The sequence below is a fragment of the Dreissena polymorpha genome, chromosome 10 (genome assembly GCF_020536995.1).
Source record: "Dreissena polymorpha isolate Duluth1 chromosome 10, UMN_Dpol_1.0, whole genome shotgun sequence".
NCBI classification, from domain to species: domain Eukaryota; kingdom Metazoa; phylum Mollusca; class Bivalvia; order Myida; family Dreissenidae; genus Dreissena; species Dreissena polymorpha.
Genome location: NC_068364.1, coordinates 69,729,375 through 69,748,891, shown reverse-complemented (window position 1 = coordinate 69,748,891; position 19,517 = coordinate 69,729,375). Strand labels below are relative to the sequence as shown.

Below are 19,517 nucleotides of genomic sequence, written 5' to 3'. Positions count from 1 at the left end.
ACACACAATTTCGTTGTCATTTATTTAAGGCAAGTGACCAATTGCCAAAACAGTACGGCACAATACAAAACAACATACACAATTATAATTTGGCGAACTCACCAATTTATACACATTGCCGTTGCATTTTACACGTAAGGGTAAAAGGCAGCTTGTCATTTAATGGTCTGTAAATATTCCGTATTACTTCCAGAACTCTCAATTCATGAACACACAGGTTATCATTATAAATACAGAGAATGTATAAGAATCTTGGTACAAGAAATGTCTTAAACAAGGTTTCCAAAAATAATAAAAATAGCAATACTGCCACCAGCCTCTGAAGGCTGAAAACATTGAAGATATGTGCAGTGATACATAGAGAATAACAGTTTACTGTCCCATCGTTTTGTAATATATAAGGCGAGGCTTAGAATAATATAAAGGCGAGGCTTGTCGAGCCGTTATTTTATTCGTGCCGAGCCTGATATATTATAAAACGATGGGACAGTTACCTGTTTTTCTGTTTATCATACCACATTTTCCTAAAAATCTGCAAAACATTCCATTTTTTATATTTAAAATGTACGGATCCCCGCTAATTTTGCTGATCCGGCGTTTACATGTTAACAGACATGTAGCAACGGCGTTCGAAAAGACGACACGAAGAATCGCTTATATTAAACATCGTATAGAGAAAAAAGGTTGTTTGCACTATGAATGGGAAGAGTACACCCGCTTTAATTATAAACGTCTTGAATTGAAGATCAGGGATGGACTGCAGCGACAAATTTAATCGAAGAACACACTTCACCGAATAGTCACAGGCAGCAGTATCATAAATTTGCCCCCTCCCCCCCGGGACCCTACCCCCCCCCCCCGAGCTTACCCCCAGGGGTTCCAGATTGTTAAATGTACACCTTTTGTGTATGGGTTGACTTTTCAACAACGAGTATTGACAAAAATACATAGATTGAAAAAATAACCCTCGTATAGGTATTATATATTATTATTATATATATTATAAACGAGGGTTATTTTTTCAAACTATGCATTTTTGTCAATATTTGTTGTTGAAAAGTCAACCCATACACAATAGGTGTACATTTAACAATCTGGAACCCCTGGGGTAAGCTCGGGGGGTGGGAAAATTTATGATACTGCTCCCTGTGCGAATAGTTTGGAGACGCCATTTTGGTGATGTGTATTGGAATTGATATGTTTATGATGGTGTCAATATTGACATAAGCGTGTTAAATTGTTTGTTTAAATAGTTGAGGATTAGCATACAGTTATCATTTGCCTTGACATTCTGTGCAACACTTGCGAGTGCAATGACTTTATCGATATTTAAGATTTATTGTCCTATTGATGACGTCATTTAACTTCTGTAGTGCGGGCTGTGGTGATTTTTTTTTGAAAATAAACGTTTTTGTGATTTATGACTTTAAACAAGAATACAATATGTACTTTCTTAATATCAAATTGTTTGTTTTGTTGAACCTGATTTATGTTGATAGAAATTGTTGACTTTATTGCTAATCCCACGTAACTCAAAACATTGACTGATATAAGAACTTGTTGACCACGATATAAAAAAAATATATCAGGCAACGTTATATCAGGCATATATCAATGCGGTGGTATGATAAAAGTTACTACACCCACGCAGCACACATCAAACTGTTGTGGGATTCAATATAAAGAAGTGAAACTAAAGCTGCTGAAGCAGTATTGCATTCTAATTATACACAATTTTGTGGTCTTCTATTTAAGGCAAGTGACCAATTGCCATAGAAGTACTACACAGTACGAAACAGTATAATTTGGCGAAACCAGCTATCTTGTTTTTTCCTTTTCGAGACCAGCAATCTTGTAGTTATATTAATACACATTGCCGTTACATTTGGCATGTATATTCAAAGGTAGCTTGTCATTTAATGGTCTGTAAATATTTCGTATTACTTGCATAACTCACAGTTGATGAACATACAGGTTGACATTTTAAATACAGAAAATGTAATACATGCCGCAGAAACCTGCCAAGGTAGACAATATGTGCCGTAGAAACCTTACAAGGGAGGCAATTCTAGGCTGTTCATCGAGAAGTTAACCTTATTGTTTGTGATGGTAAAACCTGATACGGGAGATAATTGTGTGTTTGTAATCGTAGCAGTCTTCCTTATTGTTTGCGAAGGTAAAACCTCACCAGAAGATGTTGTATGTTGATAATCGTAGTGGTGAATCTTATTGTTTTCAATGGATTTACACGTGTAATGTAGCTAAAGCAAAATAAGATTTACTCAAAATATAACGACGTCTGATTGGTTGTTCACTAGGTACGTATTGAACCAACCGGCGGGGAGTTATTTTTGTCTACTTTGGCATGGCGGTGACATCCGCTTTTTTCCATTTACAGTGCGCAAATGAAGTTCTTCGCTTGCGCAATTTCAGGTTGTCGACCAATGGCATTTTGGGAAGCACTTCTACGTGAGCAAGATTTAACAATTGCGCGTATGACTTTCACTTGCGTGAGTGAAGGAAAATATATCATATCAACGCGATTGCAGTTTGTAGTGCGACGATCTGACTATGAGTTGTATAATCAAAGTAAAAAGAGACACAGCATATTTGTCCGAATTTTCGCTCACGAAATATTGTACACATATTGTCGCAGGCACTCATGACGACATTAATAACAGGTCAAACGTCAAACATCATATTCACTCCCACTAAAATGCAGCGTCGTGGCGATAAAATTCAAGTGTTTCCTTTTTTAATCTGCATTGTCAAGGATTCATAATCATAATCTTTTAATAATATCAGGCTCGGCACGAATAAAATAAAAAACCTCGGAAAGCCTCCCCGTTCTTTCATTTTGGTTCTCACCTGATATATTTCACAACGATGTGACAGTAGACTGTTATTCCCTATGTGTCTGGACTTGAATTACTACTATATTGTATCAAGTGTTGATACTAAACACATTTTATTTCCATGTCAAGCTATAAAGTCTTGTTGTATTAAAAATGAGTTTTCCAGCTTAACGCATTTATGCCTAGCGTCTAGAAAAAGGCATTGGCAAACAGCGTAGCCCCAGATGAGACGCCGCATGATGCGGCGTCTTATCAGAGTCTGCGCTGTTTGCTTAAAAGAATTTCTGTAAGAAATATTCTAAATATGGAAATAAATATACTAGATACCCCTAATTTTGGAAATAAATTGATCCAATTTACAAGGATGGGAGAGTCTACTAGGCATAAATGGGTTAATTTGCACCTTAGTTTATTGTAAATGTAGATCTATTTTTATTCGCGTCGGTGATTCATGCGGGACACGTCGCGAAATAGGAAAAATGGGCTTAATGTATGTGTGTAAAATTCAAGCAAATCAGAGACGGCATTTTCCACCTTGACTAGATTTTCATTTTGCGGAGACTTCCTTTTAATTAAAAACACCATAACATTGGAAATTTCGTATCTGATTAACCTGTGCGGACTCAGGGCAAATCTGGGACGACAATTTACGCACACGCAGTATTCCCCGTTTACACACAGCGCGACTCAAATGCATGTTTATGCATGAACGCATTGGGTGAGAATGCAATATAAACTTTACTGTGCCATTGGTACGAACGCAGGAAGATATCGCGTGAATTGAAGCATAAATTTTACAAGTTTAATTTACAAATCATTATTATTTAACCCATTTCAAATTGGTGTTTTCATTTTATGCGCTAAGGTGTCTATAAGTTTAACTTTGTCACAGTTTTAAGAAGTGGTGCATTATATATTGCAAGTTTTCACCAATGTCCAAACGAGCCGCGTTCTGTCTAAATGGGGCTCAATTCATGTTGCCCAATGTTAGCCTGTGCAGTCCGCCTAATCTAATCAGGGACGATATTTTCCGCCTTTACTGGATTTTCGGTACCAAGATACTTCTTTTAAGCGAAAAACACCATAAAAGCGGAAAGTGTCATCCCGGACTAGCCTGTGCGGACTACACAGGTTAATCTAGGGCGACACACTACGCAAACGCATTTTGCCCAGTTTTCCCCAGACAAGTCTCAAATTTCAAACCTTGTGCCTTGTCGTTGAGAAGGTCCTTGTACTGTTCGCTCCCGAACGCCTCGTTGATGACGTCAGCCGAATTCAAGACGACAATTTTACGTCGCAGCAGACGTATGCTCATCATCGTACCGTACTTCTTGGCAAGCGCGTGAAGACTCTGATGCACGCGCTCCGTGTCTATGTCCTAAAGTGAAAGCATGTATGAAGAACATAGATCTATTTAAACGTTAGTTTATTTTTTTTATTTTTTACATAAGTCTGATCGTATGGTAACATTGAGTCGTCTGAACTTTAAAGACTTTCTTCTGAACGTTTCTTAGGATAAACTATAACAATGTGTCTATTAAATGCTTTTGCAAGTGAGTATCGTATTCGTTACTCACCGGTCGTATAAGTTGTACACCATGGTCCTTACAACAATTGACCTTTACAAAAATTTAAGCGTTTAGCCTCAAAATGAATTGTGTATTAAAAACTATGTATAACATTTGACAAACCACAGTGAGGTCTTTGTGTATGAAGATATTAATTTCGAATGACGCCATCGTTGTCTCTGTGATTCATAACAATGCATATTTTATAATTATCACACCTTTTTTATAGGATCTCAAATTACCAATGTCTACGTTTTGAGGTCGTAATTGACGTCCAAATGCATGGGTCTCATGTGGAGATTAAACTATTTTTCTTCACCATAAAATTCGTTCTTTCAAGACGAAATAATCAAAACTTCAGTTCGATTTGACTTCGTAAATAGATGTTACATGATCAAGTATTTGAATATGGGTGACTTACATGAGTGGCATTCGCATGGCCATGCTGGGGGCATCGTTATAACGTTACATGTGTTTGCATTTTGAAAAGGAAAACGCCATGCTCTAGTCAATCTCACCTTAACATAGCCGAATACTAACGTGCGCTAGTCAATCTCACCTTAAAATTGCCGAACACTAACGTGCGCTAGTCAATCTCACCTTAAAATTGCCGAACACTAGGGATTGGTCGGGCCCGGGCGGAACCTTCCTACCATCTGACCGAAGTGTTTTCTTGCTACAGGCATATAACGCAAATGCCAATAACCCTCCGACAAGAAATAGTTCAATCATTACTGTCCTTGAAATTGTGCAGCGTGTATTGTTTAAGCGTCCTCCTATAGAACCGACATGTGCTAGTCCTGAAACAAATAGCTTTCATTGTTGAACAATGATTTTTTTAACTTTGAATGCATATGCATGGACGGAGATCTGTTCCATCGTGCATTCTACTTTCCAGATTTATACAAATATAAACATTTTCAAAGAGTTTCATAAATATAAAAAGGTTTGTACTAAGTAAGCAAGTATTAATAAAGATTAAACACGTGACCTAAGATACGACGACGAAGCAATATGGTCACGTGGCAGACAACAGCGAATAGATAATGTCAATGTACAAACATGCACATTTTTAGCGACCGATATAGTAAGGAGAACCGAGTAATGTCAAAATGGCGGGCATACTACATTATAAGCAAATCACATAAAACATATCAACATTCAATAAATCATATATTTGACTGAAACCGCTGCATCCGTCTCTTCTTTTTATTAGTCATTAAAATCATAATAATCTGAATACATAAAGAATTAAGTTCAGATACGCCATCGTTATAGTAGACCCGTGAGACGACTGTAAATGCCCGGATGCGGTACAAAAGAAGGTGCAGACGACAATAACTAAGAATTAAGTCACAGCTATAAATATCATATAAACCCATTATTATGTTATTATTAAACAGTTAAAGACGAGAAACTAATCTTATGTGTGAAAAAAGCTTTAAAATAAATGTCTCGTTGAAGTAAAAAAAACCCACAAAATTTCTCATTTAATTGTGAGATAGTTTGATTACACAGTATAATCATTTTTCTTCTACGTGACAAAAAATCGTATTTCCGTAAAATAAGTCATGAACGTTGTTTACTTTAGTAAAATGTACTTGAGATGGGACAAAAGACTTGATTCCGAAATAATTGTGAAGATAATGAGATGGGACAACAGACTTGATACCGCAATAACTGTGAAGATAATGAGATGGGACAACAGACTTAATTCCGCAATAACTTTGAAAATAATGAGATGGGACAACAGACTTGATTCCGCAATAACTATGAAGATAATGAGATGGGACAACAGACTTGATTCCGCAATAACTGTGAAGATAATGAGATGGGACAACATACTTGATTCCGCAATAACTGTGAAGATAATGAGATGGGACAACAGACTTGATGCCGCAATAACCGTGAAGATAATGAGATGGGACAACAGACTTGATTCCGCAATAACTGTGAAGATAATGAGGTGGGACAACAGACTTGATGCCGCAATTACTGTGAAGATAATGAGATGGGACAACAGACTTGATTCCGCAATAACTGTGAAGATAATGAGATGCTATAACGAGACGCATGCTTTGAAATTAACAGATAGTCAGTGGTACATACAGATATAGTTGTAACATAAACATACAGAATACTCATATGTTTGGTTTTAACAGTATTCATGATTATGATACTTTGAAATTATTTCGAAGTTTCTATTTTAATTTTTAAATCTGCCACCACTAGGCGACACTTATAGCGTTTAGAATTAGTTACAATGAACGCGCTCGGGAAATTTATTTTCGGATGATAACTGTAACACATATCATCTTACCTGAATAGTTTCAATATTAAAAGGTAAAAAAGACATCCCGAGTATCAAGTTCGGTGTTGAATAGATATTGAGTTGAATGCGGCTTTGATATAAAGACATAATTGAATTTGAATATAAAGTGTGTTTGACATCTGACAGTGATGGTAAATGGATTGTTAGTTTTTACAAATAGTTGACAAAGATTGTTTCTTGTTTATATTTGACGATCTATGGTACTTATGGATACCATAATGCTTAACAGAAATATGAATAGCTTTGCGTTGACCGGTTTGTGGTTCCCTGCTTGCAATTGGTTTCTTAAAATGTGACTCAAAGTTGAAACTGTGTACGTCTATAGGATAAAATTATTTCGACTATCCTATGAACATGCGATCCCTTACAAACAACGTCAAATGTGTAAACCTATCACATCCGAATCCACTCCTGTGGAATTTATATGATTAAACTTTTGGGGGGAAATGGCGAAAACAAGAATTTCACAGAAGCAGTGCGTTTGTCATATTTTTTACGTTTACATATAAATATTTACTTTTATAAACCTAAAATAGAATGTTTCCATAGATTTTCTTAAATATTATAAATATGTGAGCCTTGCTCTGTGAAAACGAGCGGAATGCACGTCCCAGATCAGGGACGAACCTTTCCGCTTTATTGCATTTTACGTTAAAAGGAAGTCTCTTCAAGGCGGGAAGTGTCGTCTCTGATTAATTTGTACCAAAATTGGTGATATCTACACGTTGAATGCAAATATATAATAGTACACATACAATCTAAGCTATTCTTCGGTAATGTGTAGACTTTGCATTTTTATAATAAAAATGAACAGCAAACTATCTAATATGACACAAGTATATCTACGCCACTGAGCGAAGAACCTACTGTGACACAAGCATAACTTCGCCACTGAGGAAACTGGAATCTGCTGTAACACAAGTGTAACTACAACACTGAGAGAAATTACCTACTTATGACACAAGTATAACTACGCCACCCTGCAAACTTCATACCGTGACACACGTATAACTACGCCACTGAGAAAACTAATTACTGTGACACAACAATATCTACGCCACTGTGCAAACCTCCTACCGTGAAACAAGTATAACTACACCACTATGCAAACTTCCTACCATGACACAAGTATAACTACGCCACTGAGCAAACTACCTACTGTGACACAAGTATAACTACGCCACTGAGCAAACTACATACTGTGACACAAGTAAACTACGGAACTGAGCAAACAACACACTGTGACACACGTATATTTGCGCCACTGAAAATATCAATAAGTAAAGCGTGGCCTCCTTTTTAATTGAAATAATATTTCTTACTAGATTTGGTATTGAATTGTAGAACAATACGCCTTAAGGATACTTTATTGAAGAGTGTCAGATGTTAATCGACTTTACAATATAGGTCATAAATACCCGGACGGTCATATTTCATATTAATATTTGGTGTAATGTTAACAAACATTGTAAACTTATAAACACCTTCTTCTGAACAATGAAATATTCGTACAAACTGAATGTTTAACATGCAGCGCTTTCCATTTCATGATAAACGTATCGAGCGGAGTGTTTTAAATAAAAACTAGAATGTATACATATATATAATAATTGTTCACATAGTACAAGAATACAATATTCGTTTTAGAGATAAAGACTGTCTGATTTTGCACACGCACACACAACAACCAGTAATTTCCTTAACAAAAACATCAATAAACATTAACTATGTAGCAATGCCATCATGAATACATGTACGTCAACGTTTTTCAATGAAAGTGTCGTCGAAGTAAATATATTATTTAACACGTTCGCATCATAACTCAAATCTGTAGTACACTCGCGGTAAGTCAATTTTTTTTGTTTATAAATCTTACAAAAGTTCATCGATAATAAATTATATTTAAAACGGTATATCTAAAATAAAATAATTAAAAAAAAACGTAACAATTAAAAGATATCTAACTAAACCAATTATTTTATTAAAAGAATTAGAGAACAAACACCCATTATCATATCAATTTTGCTGCAAATCCATGTATGCTCAATTCTAATGCAATTTTGAATCCATACATAGGGGGTTAACATTCGATTTTACTCGTGAAACGTTACTTACTGGTTAGAATGTAAACTCCACAGTTAGTTTAAAGTAGGTATTTTCTCGTTAAGTTCGTGTATCCAAAATGTAGAGCTGAAAGTAATATATGTACACCATATTATCCACAAAACAGTTAGGGGCGTAGCGAAGACATTTTTATGCAGGTATTCTTTTGACATCGTTTCAATTTGAACACCGCTTCTTTAGTAAGTTATAATTCAGTTTTCGAGTCATGTTCTGGAGCTTCTATCGACAGCGAACACAATGCGCTTTCATCTGTAGTACATGCATGCACATAAACCATGGCTAGAGACCTAAACAGATAGCACTGCAAAATTCGCTTAATATTCTGCGTGTCGTCATCTCGTCATTATGTGTAATAATATTATTTCAACGCCGTACTAAATTCTTTAGAGGTATGATAACATATGTTATGATACACTTTACACGAAATCGTAAGTTATGATGTAAAGAGCAAACGCGTTGGTCATCTTTGGCTAATCATGTTCACTCTTTCTTCCTTGTTTGGTTAATTTGGTTAATTGAACACATGTGCCGATATTTACCTTACAATGAGGGTGGGCGACACGTAAAGCCATTCAGTTGGAACCAAAAGTACACATGTAACAGGTCTATTTAACTCAAAAGTGTTAACGACTGGACAATCTCTGCCCGAAGGCGTGCATATGAATTAACATAATAACCAGTGCATCATGAATCGTTCTTCTTTTTCCAGGGTGCAGGATCACGTGACTTTGTGGGAACCGGTAGGAGGCGCTTCTTTCGAATAACTTTTTTAAATTAATTTTTCTTAAGAATTTCAACTTGTTCATTTCTGCTGCTTATTGAAGTGTGAAATACATCATACTAACCGGTACTTTATATAATAAGCATGTGTTCTTGTTAAACAATTATGTGTGTACTGCATTCATTTATACGGTAATGCTTCGCGCAACGTGAAATTTTGTCACCGGTTTCAGACGTATTCAAGGATTTATTCTTATACCTTATGATATTGGCACAAACTGCAAAAAATACTGTCCTTTATGCACTCAATGTTTTTGCAAATGTATTTCAATAACTTAAGATATTTGCACAAATAAACTTCTTAAAGGTGTTTTTGCATGCTGTCCAGCCCGTTTATGAACCCTTGAAAACCCCGCTGATTTTGTGCCCTGTTTATAGATGTGTCCGAAGTTTTGGAATAACAATATAATATGAAAATCGTTGTTACAACAACGAATTATCTACGTTTGCAAACTGGATTAAATTAATACTGATTATATCGACATTCTCAAATAATTTCAATGAATTTCACGGTGCTAAAATCTGGTGCAGTTTGCTGTTCATCGGCTCTGAATAGGTTGGTGTAGTATTTCCCCATTTAAGATGGGCTGATATTACGTCTTTATGTATCTCTCTATTGTCACTTTATCAATTTATTACAAGTAAAATGTAAATGTGATCTCGTTAACTCAGACGTTGGTGTTGAAAAAAAAAAATATATAAATGAAAGCAGTTAGTTGCATCCTACTATACATTATCTAAAAAATTTTTTTACTCAAACATGTACGTTTATACGCAAATTTAATATTGGCTTTTGCGTTGATGATTTTTGGCCTGGGGCGTAGCCCCAAGGCCATAGCAATGATACCAATTTTCTGAGCCTATCCGAATCGGCTGGCTGCCAAAAACTAAATTCCCCAAACTCCGATTTACCACTTAATTCATGCGCAATAAAAGTAGTTCTTCGCAGATCTGAATAACCCGCCTTGTAAATACAGAACATCACAATATAACATGACAGTGTCATAAAAAGTGTAAAAAATATTATTTAAGCAAAATTGCTAAGCATTGGCTACGACTTAGTTTTTATTGTTTACATATTCATGCAAGAAAAAGTTCTTCACTTGACGGTCCAGACCGAAAAGATACGAGAGTTTACGTATAAAGTAAGAAGATTTTTTTCTGAGACATTTTTTGAAGACATTATCTTGAAAAACATATTTTAAAATATTTTTATTTTATTTTGCGTTAACAATACATTCCAGAAAAAAAAGAAAATGAAAAAACAACAACACATATTCACGACCATTTTCGGAAATACACAAGTAACCGGATATGGTATTTTACTGCGCAGATCGAGCGCGAAAAGTTCTACGTGAGACAAAGTACACAATCTGTACACCGTTTCTTTATCAGGGTAAGTGGATTTTCTTTTGTTTACACATTACAAAGGAAGTATGAGTGTTTCCTGATCTGTTAATTATGTAATAGAAATCTATTTAAGTCTATTGAAAGTGATTTATTTAACGCCAACAATAACAGTTTTGTGCGGTCATGTTGTTGTTGTTGTATATCTTCAACGCCTATCTAGACGAACCTCTACCAGATCTGTAGGGTTGAACAAAAGGTTATCGTTCCCACCACTAGTATTATGTAGTCCTCCGCCGTCTATGTACACTGGTGTATATTCACAAATTTTGTCTTTTCTTACAGTCTCTGAGCTTCTGCACTCAACCGCTAGGGTCAATCGGTATAAATCCGGACAAAGGGAGAAGTTCGGACAATACATCCTAAATGCATTTTACGTTGCTATACTTCTTTCGCTAAACCTTCAACCTTACAAGGTCAGCATACATGTTCGCTGTATCTGACAGTAAAAGAGCGTGGATCCGTTTACATTTACTTCAGTTAAGTCACTAAACTTATTCCCAAGCACACTAAATCTAGCCCCAGGCCTTCGGCTCCTACAGCGCTTTGATTTATTAATTGGTTGGGAATATCAGATATTTTTGTTAAGTTCAGTTCAGCTACATCAGTAACTATCACCTGTGGGAGGACACAAAATGCCCGGATGAGAAACGAATGCGCAGACGACAAACACTTAGCATTAAGTTACAGCTTTAAACTATAAATCTTATATAAATGTAGTGTTATGCTCAAACAAAGAGTGAACGATGAAAAAATAATTTGTATGCACAAAGACAGTCACAAATACCGATAAGCAACAAATAAAAAAGAAAACAATGCAATATAGTCTAAATATTTTAAAGATTATTTTGAGTGCGGTGATCATGTTACACAAGGAGTCCAACATATTGATCAGCATCAATGTTCTGTGTTACCTACGACTATTGAAAGGCGTAAAACTAATTTTCCTTTGATGAATACCAACAATACTTTAAAGTATACAAACACCCCCCCCCCCCTCCAAAAAAGAGTGTTTATTGCATTTCTATGTACCGGCGACGTCTTTGCGTACACAACCGAGATCAATATATCAACACTTAATATATCTTCGTACAAAAAAGGCACGTCCAGTTCATACTTTTTGTCTCATTCCGAGCACGATTATATTCGTAAATAAATTAAAATTTACTTTTAGCTACACTTCATTGATGCTTTACTATTTACAAAATTTCCTGTATTAATAAGTAGCGTTTATTTTCAAGACAGTGGCCTCTGGATTACTGCATTAATTGATGTGGTACATGCGTAATTACCATCAGTTATCTTACAATCAGGACCCCATTGTTCACATTCTGGTCGAAAAGTGGTCAGGATTTCAGATATTTATAGTATAACAGGTTACTGCCCCATCGTTTTGTAATATATCAGGCGAGGCTTAGAATAATATAACGGCGAGGATTGCTGTTTATCATACCGCATTTTAATAAAAAATCTGCAAAACAATCCGTTTTTTATATTTTAAATGTACGGATCCCCGCTGATTTTGCTGATCCGGCTTTTATACGTTGACATACATGTAGCAACGGCGTTCGAAAAGACGACACGAATAATCGCGCATTTTAAACATCGTATAGAGAAAAAAAGTTGTTTGCATTATGAATGGGAAGAGTGCAAACGCTTTAATTATAAACGTCTTGAATTAGAGATCAGGGATGGACTGCAGCGACAAATTTAATCGGAGAACAACCTTCACCGAATAATTTGGAGACGCCGTTTTTGAAATGTGTATTTAAATTGACATTTTGATGATGATGTCAATATTGACATAAGCGTGTTAAATCGTTCTTTTTAAATAGGTGAGGATAAGCATACAGTTATCATTTGTCTTGACTTTCTGTGCAACACTTGCGAGTGCAATGACTATCGATATTTAAGATTTATTGCCCCATTGATGACGTCATTTAACTTTTGTAGTGCAGGCTGTAGTGATTTTTTACAAAATAAACGTATTTGTGATTTATGACTTTAAACTAGAATAAAATATGTCCATTCTAGGTATCAAATTGTTTCTTTTGTTGAGCCTGATTTATGTTGATATAAATTGTTGACTTTATTGCTAATCCCACATAACTCCAAACATCGACTGATATAAGAACTTCCTGTTGACCATGATATAAAAATATATCAGGCAGCGTTATATCAGACAGATATCAATGCGGTGGAAGGATAAATAAAGATGAAAGTCTTTTAAATCATTAGAAAAGTTTTTGCAGCAATACGTCGACTGCCAATCTCAATAAAAAAAACACTGGTCTAAATAAACAGGTATCTAATGCGTTATACTTAACTATTAATATAAAAGCACGTATCATAATGTTTTATTTTAACGTTTATAAAGTTTATTAAGACATTCATTTACAATTTATTTAAAGATAAAACATAAAATGTTCGCTGTGTATGTGCAAGTAGAAGTGACCATTATAACAAGAACACCGCATAACGGGTGCCAACGCTCGGCTGCGGGTGTAATTTTTAATATATAAAAGCCTGTCAGATTTTTTTAGAGGTAACAGTGACCTTTGACCTAAAGGCCCAAACATGGGTGTGGCGTGTAGAACTCATAAAGATACATATAAATATAAAGTTTCAAAGTTGTAGGTGGAAGCACTTTTATTCTAGAGGCAATGTTAAAACCCAAACAGAATGCTAAGGTTTTAGCACGACGACGACGGCGGACGGCTGGCTATGACAATACCTCGGGTTTTCTCCGAAAATAGCCGTGCTAAAAATGAAGATCGTTAGTCTCGCTTTGGATTTATCGATACTTTAGTCCGTTCTCATATCTCTAAAATTGGGAATGTGAAACACGAGTGTTGTCACATTATGAATACATCATATCGTAAAAGATCACAGCTTTTCCGATAACGCTTTTCAATTGGAATCTCTATTCATGGGCACAAAGGCCAGACAAACAATTAGATAATATCAAAATTACCTTTTACTTAAGTTCAAACATATGATTTCATTCAATAAGTATATGCTGAAATTATTCAAATTGGCTAATTAATGTTACGGTTTTGAAAGTGTAACCTATTTGTATTTCAGCGTTTAAGACACAACACATTAGTGGTTACTGCAGTAGTCTGTATACTGTGTTAATGCTTCATAATTAGACTTTATTTTTATAAGGGACAGTATGTGAATACATGAAATCGTTTAATGTTAAAGTGTCCGGTATATTACAGAGATGGACATAGCTTGTTTACATAAACATGTATGTTTTGTCTGAGTATGCACACAAAATATTATTTAGTCACTTCAAATATTAACGCAATAATTTATTTTTAAAACGGATTCGTGTGCTTTTCCTATTTTTAAATGTGTTTTCATACAACTTTAAGTGTAATTAACCTGTCAAAATGGAAGGCACACTACAGTATACAGGGTGCAGAATCAACGGGTTTTTTAGGGTATTATTCGCGGGCTGGACAGAATGTTTACAAACCGTTAAGAACTTTATTTTTGCAAATATCTCAACTTATTAAAACACATTTGCAAAAGTATTTAGTGCATAAAGGACAGTTTTTCTTTAAATTTGGGTCGATATCTTAAGATTTAACAATAACTCCTTGAAAACGTCTGAAATCGGTGCCAAATTTGACGATGGGTGCTGCATATGAAAGCAGTACACATCGAATTTTTGGCCAAGAACACAGATTTATTAAATAAAGTGTTATATAACGTATAAAGTGCTATAACGAGACGCATGCTTTGAAATTAACAGATAGTCAGTGGTACATACAGATATAGTTGTAACATAAAAATGCAGATTAATCATAAGTTTGGCACCAGTATCCGTGATTATGATACTATGATATTATTTCGACGTTATATTTAATTTAATGTTTACATCTGCCCCCATTAGGCGACTCCTTATACAGTTTAGCTATAATGAACGCGCTCGCGAAATTAATTTTCGGTTGATAACTGCAACACATATCATCTTACCTGAATAGCTTCATTATTAAAAGGCAAAGGTGACATCCCGGGTATCGGTTTCGGTATTCATTTTTAATACAATTTGCGATGAATGCGGCTTTTAATATAAAGAGAGAATTTGAATATAAATGTGTATTATCTGTGATGGAAAAGGGATTGTAAGTTTTTACAAAGAGTTGACAAAGGTTGTTTTTTGTTTATTTTCGACAATCTAGGGTATTTATGGATACCGTAATGCTTTACAGAAATATAAATAGCTTTTCCTTTACCGGTTTGTGGTTTTCCTGCTTGCAATTGGTTTCTTGAAATGTGACTCAAAGTTGAAACTGTGTACGTCTATATGATACAATTATTGTTATATCGATTATCCTATGAAAATGCAATATCTGACAAACAACGTCAATGTGTATCACATCCAAATTCACTCCTGTGGAATTTATATGATTGAACTTTTAGGGGGAAAGGCGAAAACCAGAACTTAACAGAAGCAGTGCATTTATTAATTTTCGTACATGTACATATAAAACATTACTTTTATAAACCTTAAATGGAATGTTTCCGTTGATATTTTAAACTGTAACAAATATTTGAACCTTGCTCTGTGACAACGGGCGGAATGCGCATGCGTACTGTCTCGTCCAGATCAGGGACGAAACTTTCCGCTTTTAAGTCTTTTTACGTTTAAAGGAAATCTCTTTAAAGTGAAAAACCAAGTTAATGCAGAAAGTGTCGTCTCTGATTTATGTGTACAAAAAACTGGTGATTACTACATGTACTATATCATTAGTACACAAACAATCTTAGCTAATTTTCACTTATTTGAACACTTTGTAACATTATTTTTACAATTAAAATGACGAGCAACTGTCTGATATGACACAAGTATATCTACGCCACTGAGTAAACTACCTACCGTGACACAAGTATAACTACGCCATTGAGCAAACTACCTACCGTGACACAAAAATAACTATGCCATTGAGCAAACTACCTACCGTGACACAAACATAACTACACCACTAAGCAAACTACCTATCGTGACACAAGTATAACTACGCCACTGAGCAATGTACCTACTGTGACACACGTTTAACTTCGCCACTGAGCAAACTACTCACTGTGTCACAAGTATAACTATGCAACTGAGCAAACTTTATACTGTGACACAAGTATTACTATGCCATTGAGAAAACTACATACTGTAACACAAGTATAACTACGCCACTGAAAAAACAACCTACTGTGACACAAGTATAACAACGCCACTGAACAAACTCCCTTCTGTGACACAAGTGTAACTACGCCATTGAGCAAACAACGTTACGTGACACAAATATAACTACGGCACTGAACAAACTAACTACTGTGACACAAGTATAACCACGCCACTGAACAAACTTCCTACTGTGACACACGTATAAGTGCACCACCGAGCAAACTACTTACTGTGACACTAGTTTAAATACTCTACTGAGCAAAGTACCTACAGTGACACACGAATAACTACGCCACTGGGCAAACTATATACTGTGGCACAAGTATAACTACGCCACCGAGCAAACTAAATACTGTGACAAAAGTATAACTACGGCACTGAGCAAACTAAATACTGTGACACACGTATAACTACGCCACTGAGCAAACTATATACTGTGACACAAGTATAACTACGCCACCGAGCAAACTATATACTGTGACACAAGTATAACTACACCACTGAGCAAACTATATACTGTGGCAAAAGTATAACAACGCCACTGAGCAAACTATATACTGTGACACAAGTATAACTACGCCACCGAGCAAACTACTTACTGTGACACAAGTATAACTACGCCACTGAGCAAACTATATCCTGTGACACAAGTATAACTACGCCACCGAGCAAACTACTTACTGTGACACAAGTATAACTACGCCACTGAGCAAAGTATATACTGTGGCACAAGTATAACTACGCCCCGAGCAAACTACTAACTGTGACACAAGTTTAACTACGCTACTGATCAAAGTACCTACAGTGACACAAGTATAACTACGCCACTGAGCAAACTATATACTGTGGAACAAGTATAACTACGCCACCGAGCAAACTACTTACTGTCACACAAGTTTAACTACGCTACTGAGCAAGTTCCTACAGTGACACACGTATAACTACGCCACGGATCAGACTATATACTGTGGCACACGTATAACTACGCCACTGAGCAAACTACGAACTGTTACACAAGTATAACTACACCACTATGCAATCTTCCTACTTTGACACACATATAACTACGCCACTGAGCAAACAACCTACTGTGACATACGTATAACAACGCCACTGAAAATATCAATTACCAAAGCTTCGCGTTCTTTTAAATTGAAATATTATTTCTAACTAGATTTGGCATTGGATTGTCGAACCATTTGCCATAAGAGTACTTTATTGAAGAGTGTCAGACGTTATTCGACTTTACAATCTAGGTCATAAATACCCGGACGGCCATATTTCATATTATTAGTTGGGTGTAGTGTTAACAAACATTGTAAACTTATAAACACCTTCGTCTGAATAATTAAATATTTATTCAAACTGAAGGTTCAAGCGTGCAGCGTTTTCAAGTTCGGGATAAAATTATCGAGTGGCGTGATTTAACCAGCAAATATAATGTATACATATATAATAATGATACACATAATACTAGAATAACATATTCGTTTACAAAATAAAGACTTTCTTATTTTGCACACACACAACAACCAGTAATTTCATTAAAAAAATCAATAAACATTAAAAAATGTAGCAAAGCAATGCCATCATAGATGTCCGTTGACGTTTTTCAATGAAAGTGACGTCGAAATCAATATTTTATTTAACACGTTCGCGCCAGAACTCAAAGCTGTAGTATACTGGCGGTAAGTCAACATTTATTTCGTTTATAAATCTAACCAAAGTTCATTAACAATAAATTATATTTAAGACGGTATATCTAACATAAATTATACAACAAAATACGTAATTAACTAATATCCATGCTTTTATTCAAAGAATGAATAAGAGAACAAACACCCATTTTCATATTAACTTGGCTTCAAATCCATGTATGCTTAATTCGAATGCAATTTTGAATCAATTCTTAGGGGGCTTAAAAATCGATTTAACATGTGAAACGTTACTTAGTGGTTAGAATGTAAACTCCAGAGTTAGTTATAAGTAGGTATTTCCTCGTTAAATTCGTGTATCCAAAATGTAGAGCTGAAAGTAATATCTGTACACAAAATTTTTCCATAAAACAGTTAGGGGCGTAGCGAAGACTTCTTTATGCATGTATTGTTTGACATCGTTTCAATTTGAAATCCACTGCTTGTTGTAAGTTAATATTCAGTTTTCTAATCACTTTCTGGGTTTTCTATCGACTACGAATACAATCCGCTTACAATCCGCTTTCATCTGTATTACATGCATGCATATATGAGTTGGCTAAAGACCTTAACAAATAGCACGACACAATAATAAAAATTAGTAACAATCTTTGGTTTTGCTTAAAATTCTGCGTGCCGTCATTATGTGTAATAATATTATTTCAATACCGTACTGAATTATTTCGATTTATGAAAACATATGTTATGATACAATTAACACGGACTCATACGTTATGATGTCAAGAGCAAACGCGCTGGTCATCTTTGGCTAGTCATGTAAACTATTACCTCTTTGTATGGTTAATTGAACACATGTGCCGATATTTACCTTTAAATGAGGGTGGGCGACATGTAAAGCCATTCAGTTGAAACCGAAAGTACATATGCAACAGCTCCATTAAAATGAATACTCTTAACGACTGGACAATCTATGCCCGAATGCATGCATATGAATTAACGCAGACATTATACCCAGCGCATCATGAATCGTTCTTCTTTTTACAGGGTGCAGGATCACGTGACTTTGTGGGAACCGGTACGAGGTGCTTTTTCGAATAACATTTTTAAATTAATTTTTCTTAAAAATTTCAACTTGTGCATTATGCTCCTTATTGCAGTGTGAAATACATCATACTTACCGGTGCTTCATTTAATTAGCAGGTGTTCTTGTTAAAAAATTCTATGTGTACTGCATTCATTTGTACGGTAATGCTTCACGCAACGTGAAATTTTGTCACCGATTTCAGACGTATTCAAGGATTAATTCGTATACGTTATGATATTTGCGCAAACGGCAAGAAAAACTGTCTTTTGTGCACTCAAGGATTCGGCAAATGAATTTCAATAACTTGAGATATTTGCACAAATCAAGTTCTTAAAGGTGTTTTTACATTCTGTCCAGCCCGTGTGTGAAGCCCTGAAAACCCCGCTGATTCTGTGCCCTGTTTATAGATGTGTCCGAAGTTTTGGAATAAACAAAAAATATGAAAATCGTTGTTACAACAACGAACTATATACGTTTGCAAACTGGATTAAATTAATACTGATTATATCGACATTCTC

At 35.4% G+C, this 19,517-nt stretch overlaps 1 protein-coding gene across 2 annotated transcripts in view; it reads right to left on the bottom strand.

The window, feature by feature from the left end:
• The window catches only part of LOC127849342 (uncharacterized), a 213,431-nt gene that overhangs the window by 180,424 nt on the left and 13,490 nt on the right, over nucleotides 1-19,517 (bottom strand). For both annotated transcript variants that reach the window (XM_052382071.1, XM_052382070.1), the window contains exons 2-3: nucleotides 5,024-5,223; nucleotides 4,059-4,233 (exon numbers count right to left, since the gene is read on the bottom strand). In XM_052382071.1, coding sequence (XP_052238031.1) covers nucleotides 4,059-4,233; nucleotides 5,024-5,155 — 307 coding nt within the window. In that variant the 5' untranslated portion in view covers nucleotides 5,156-5,223. The remainder of the gene's footprint in view (nucleotides 1-4,058; nucleotides 4,234-5,023; nucleotides 5,224-19,517) is intronic.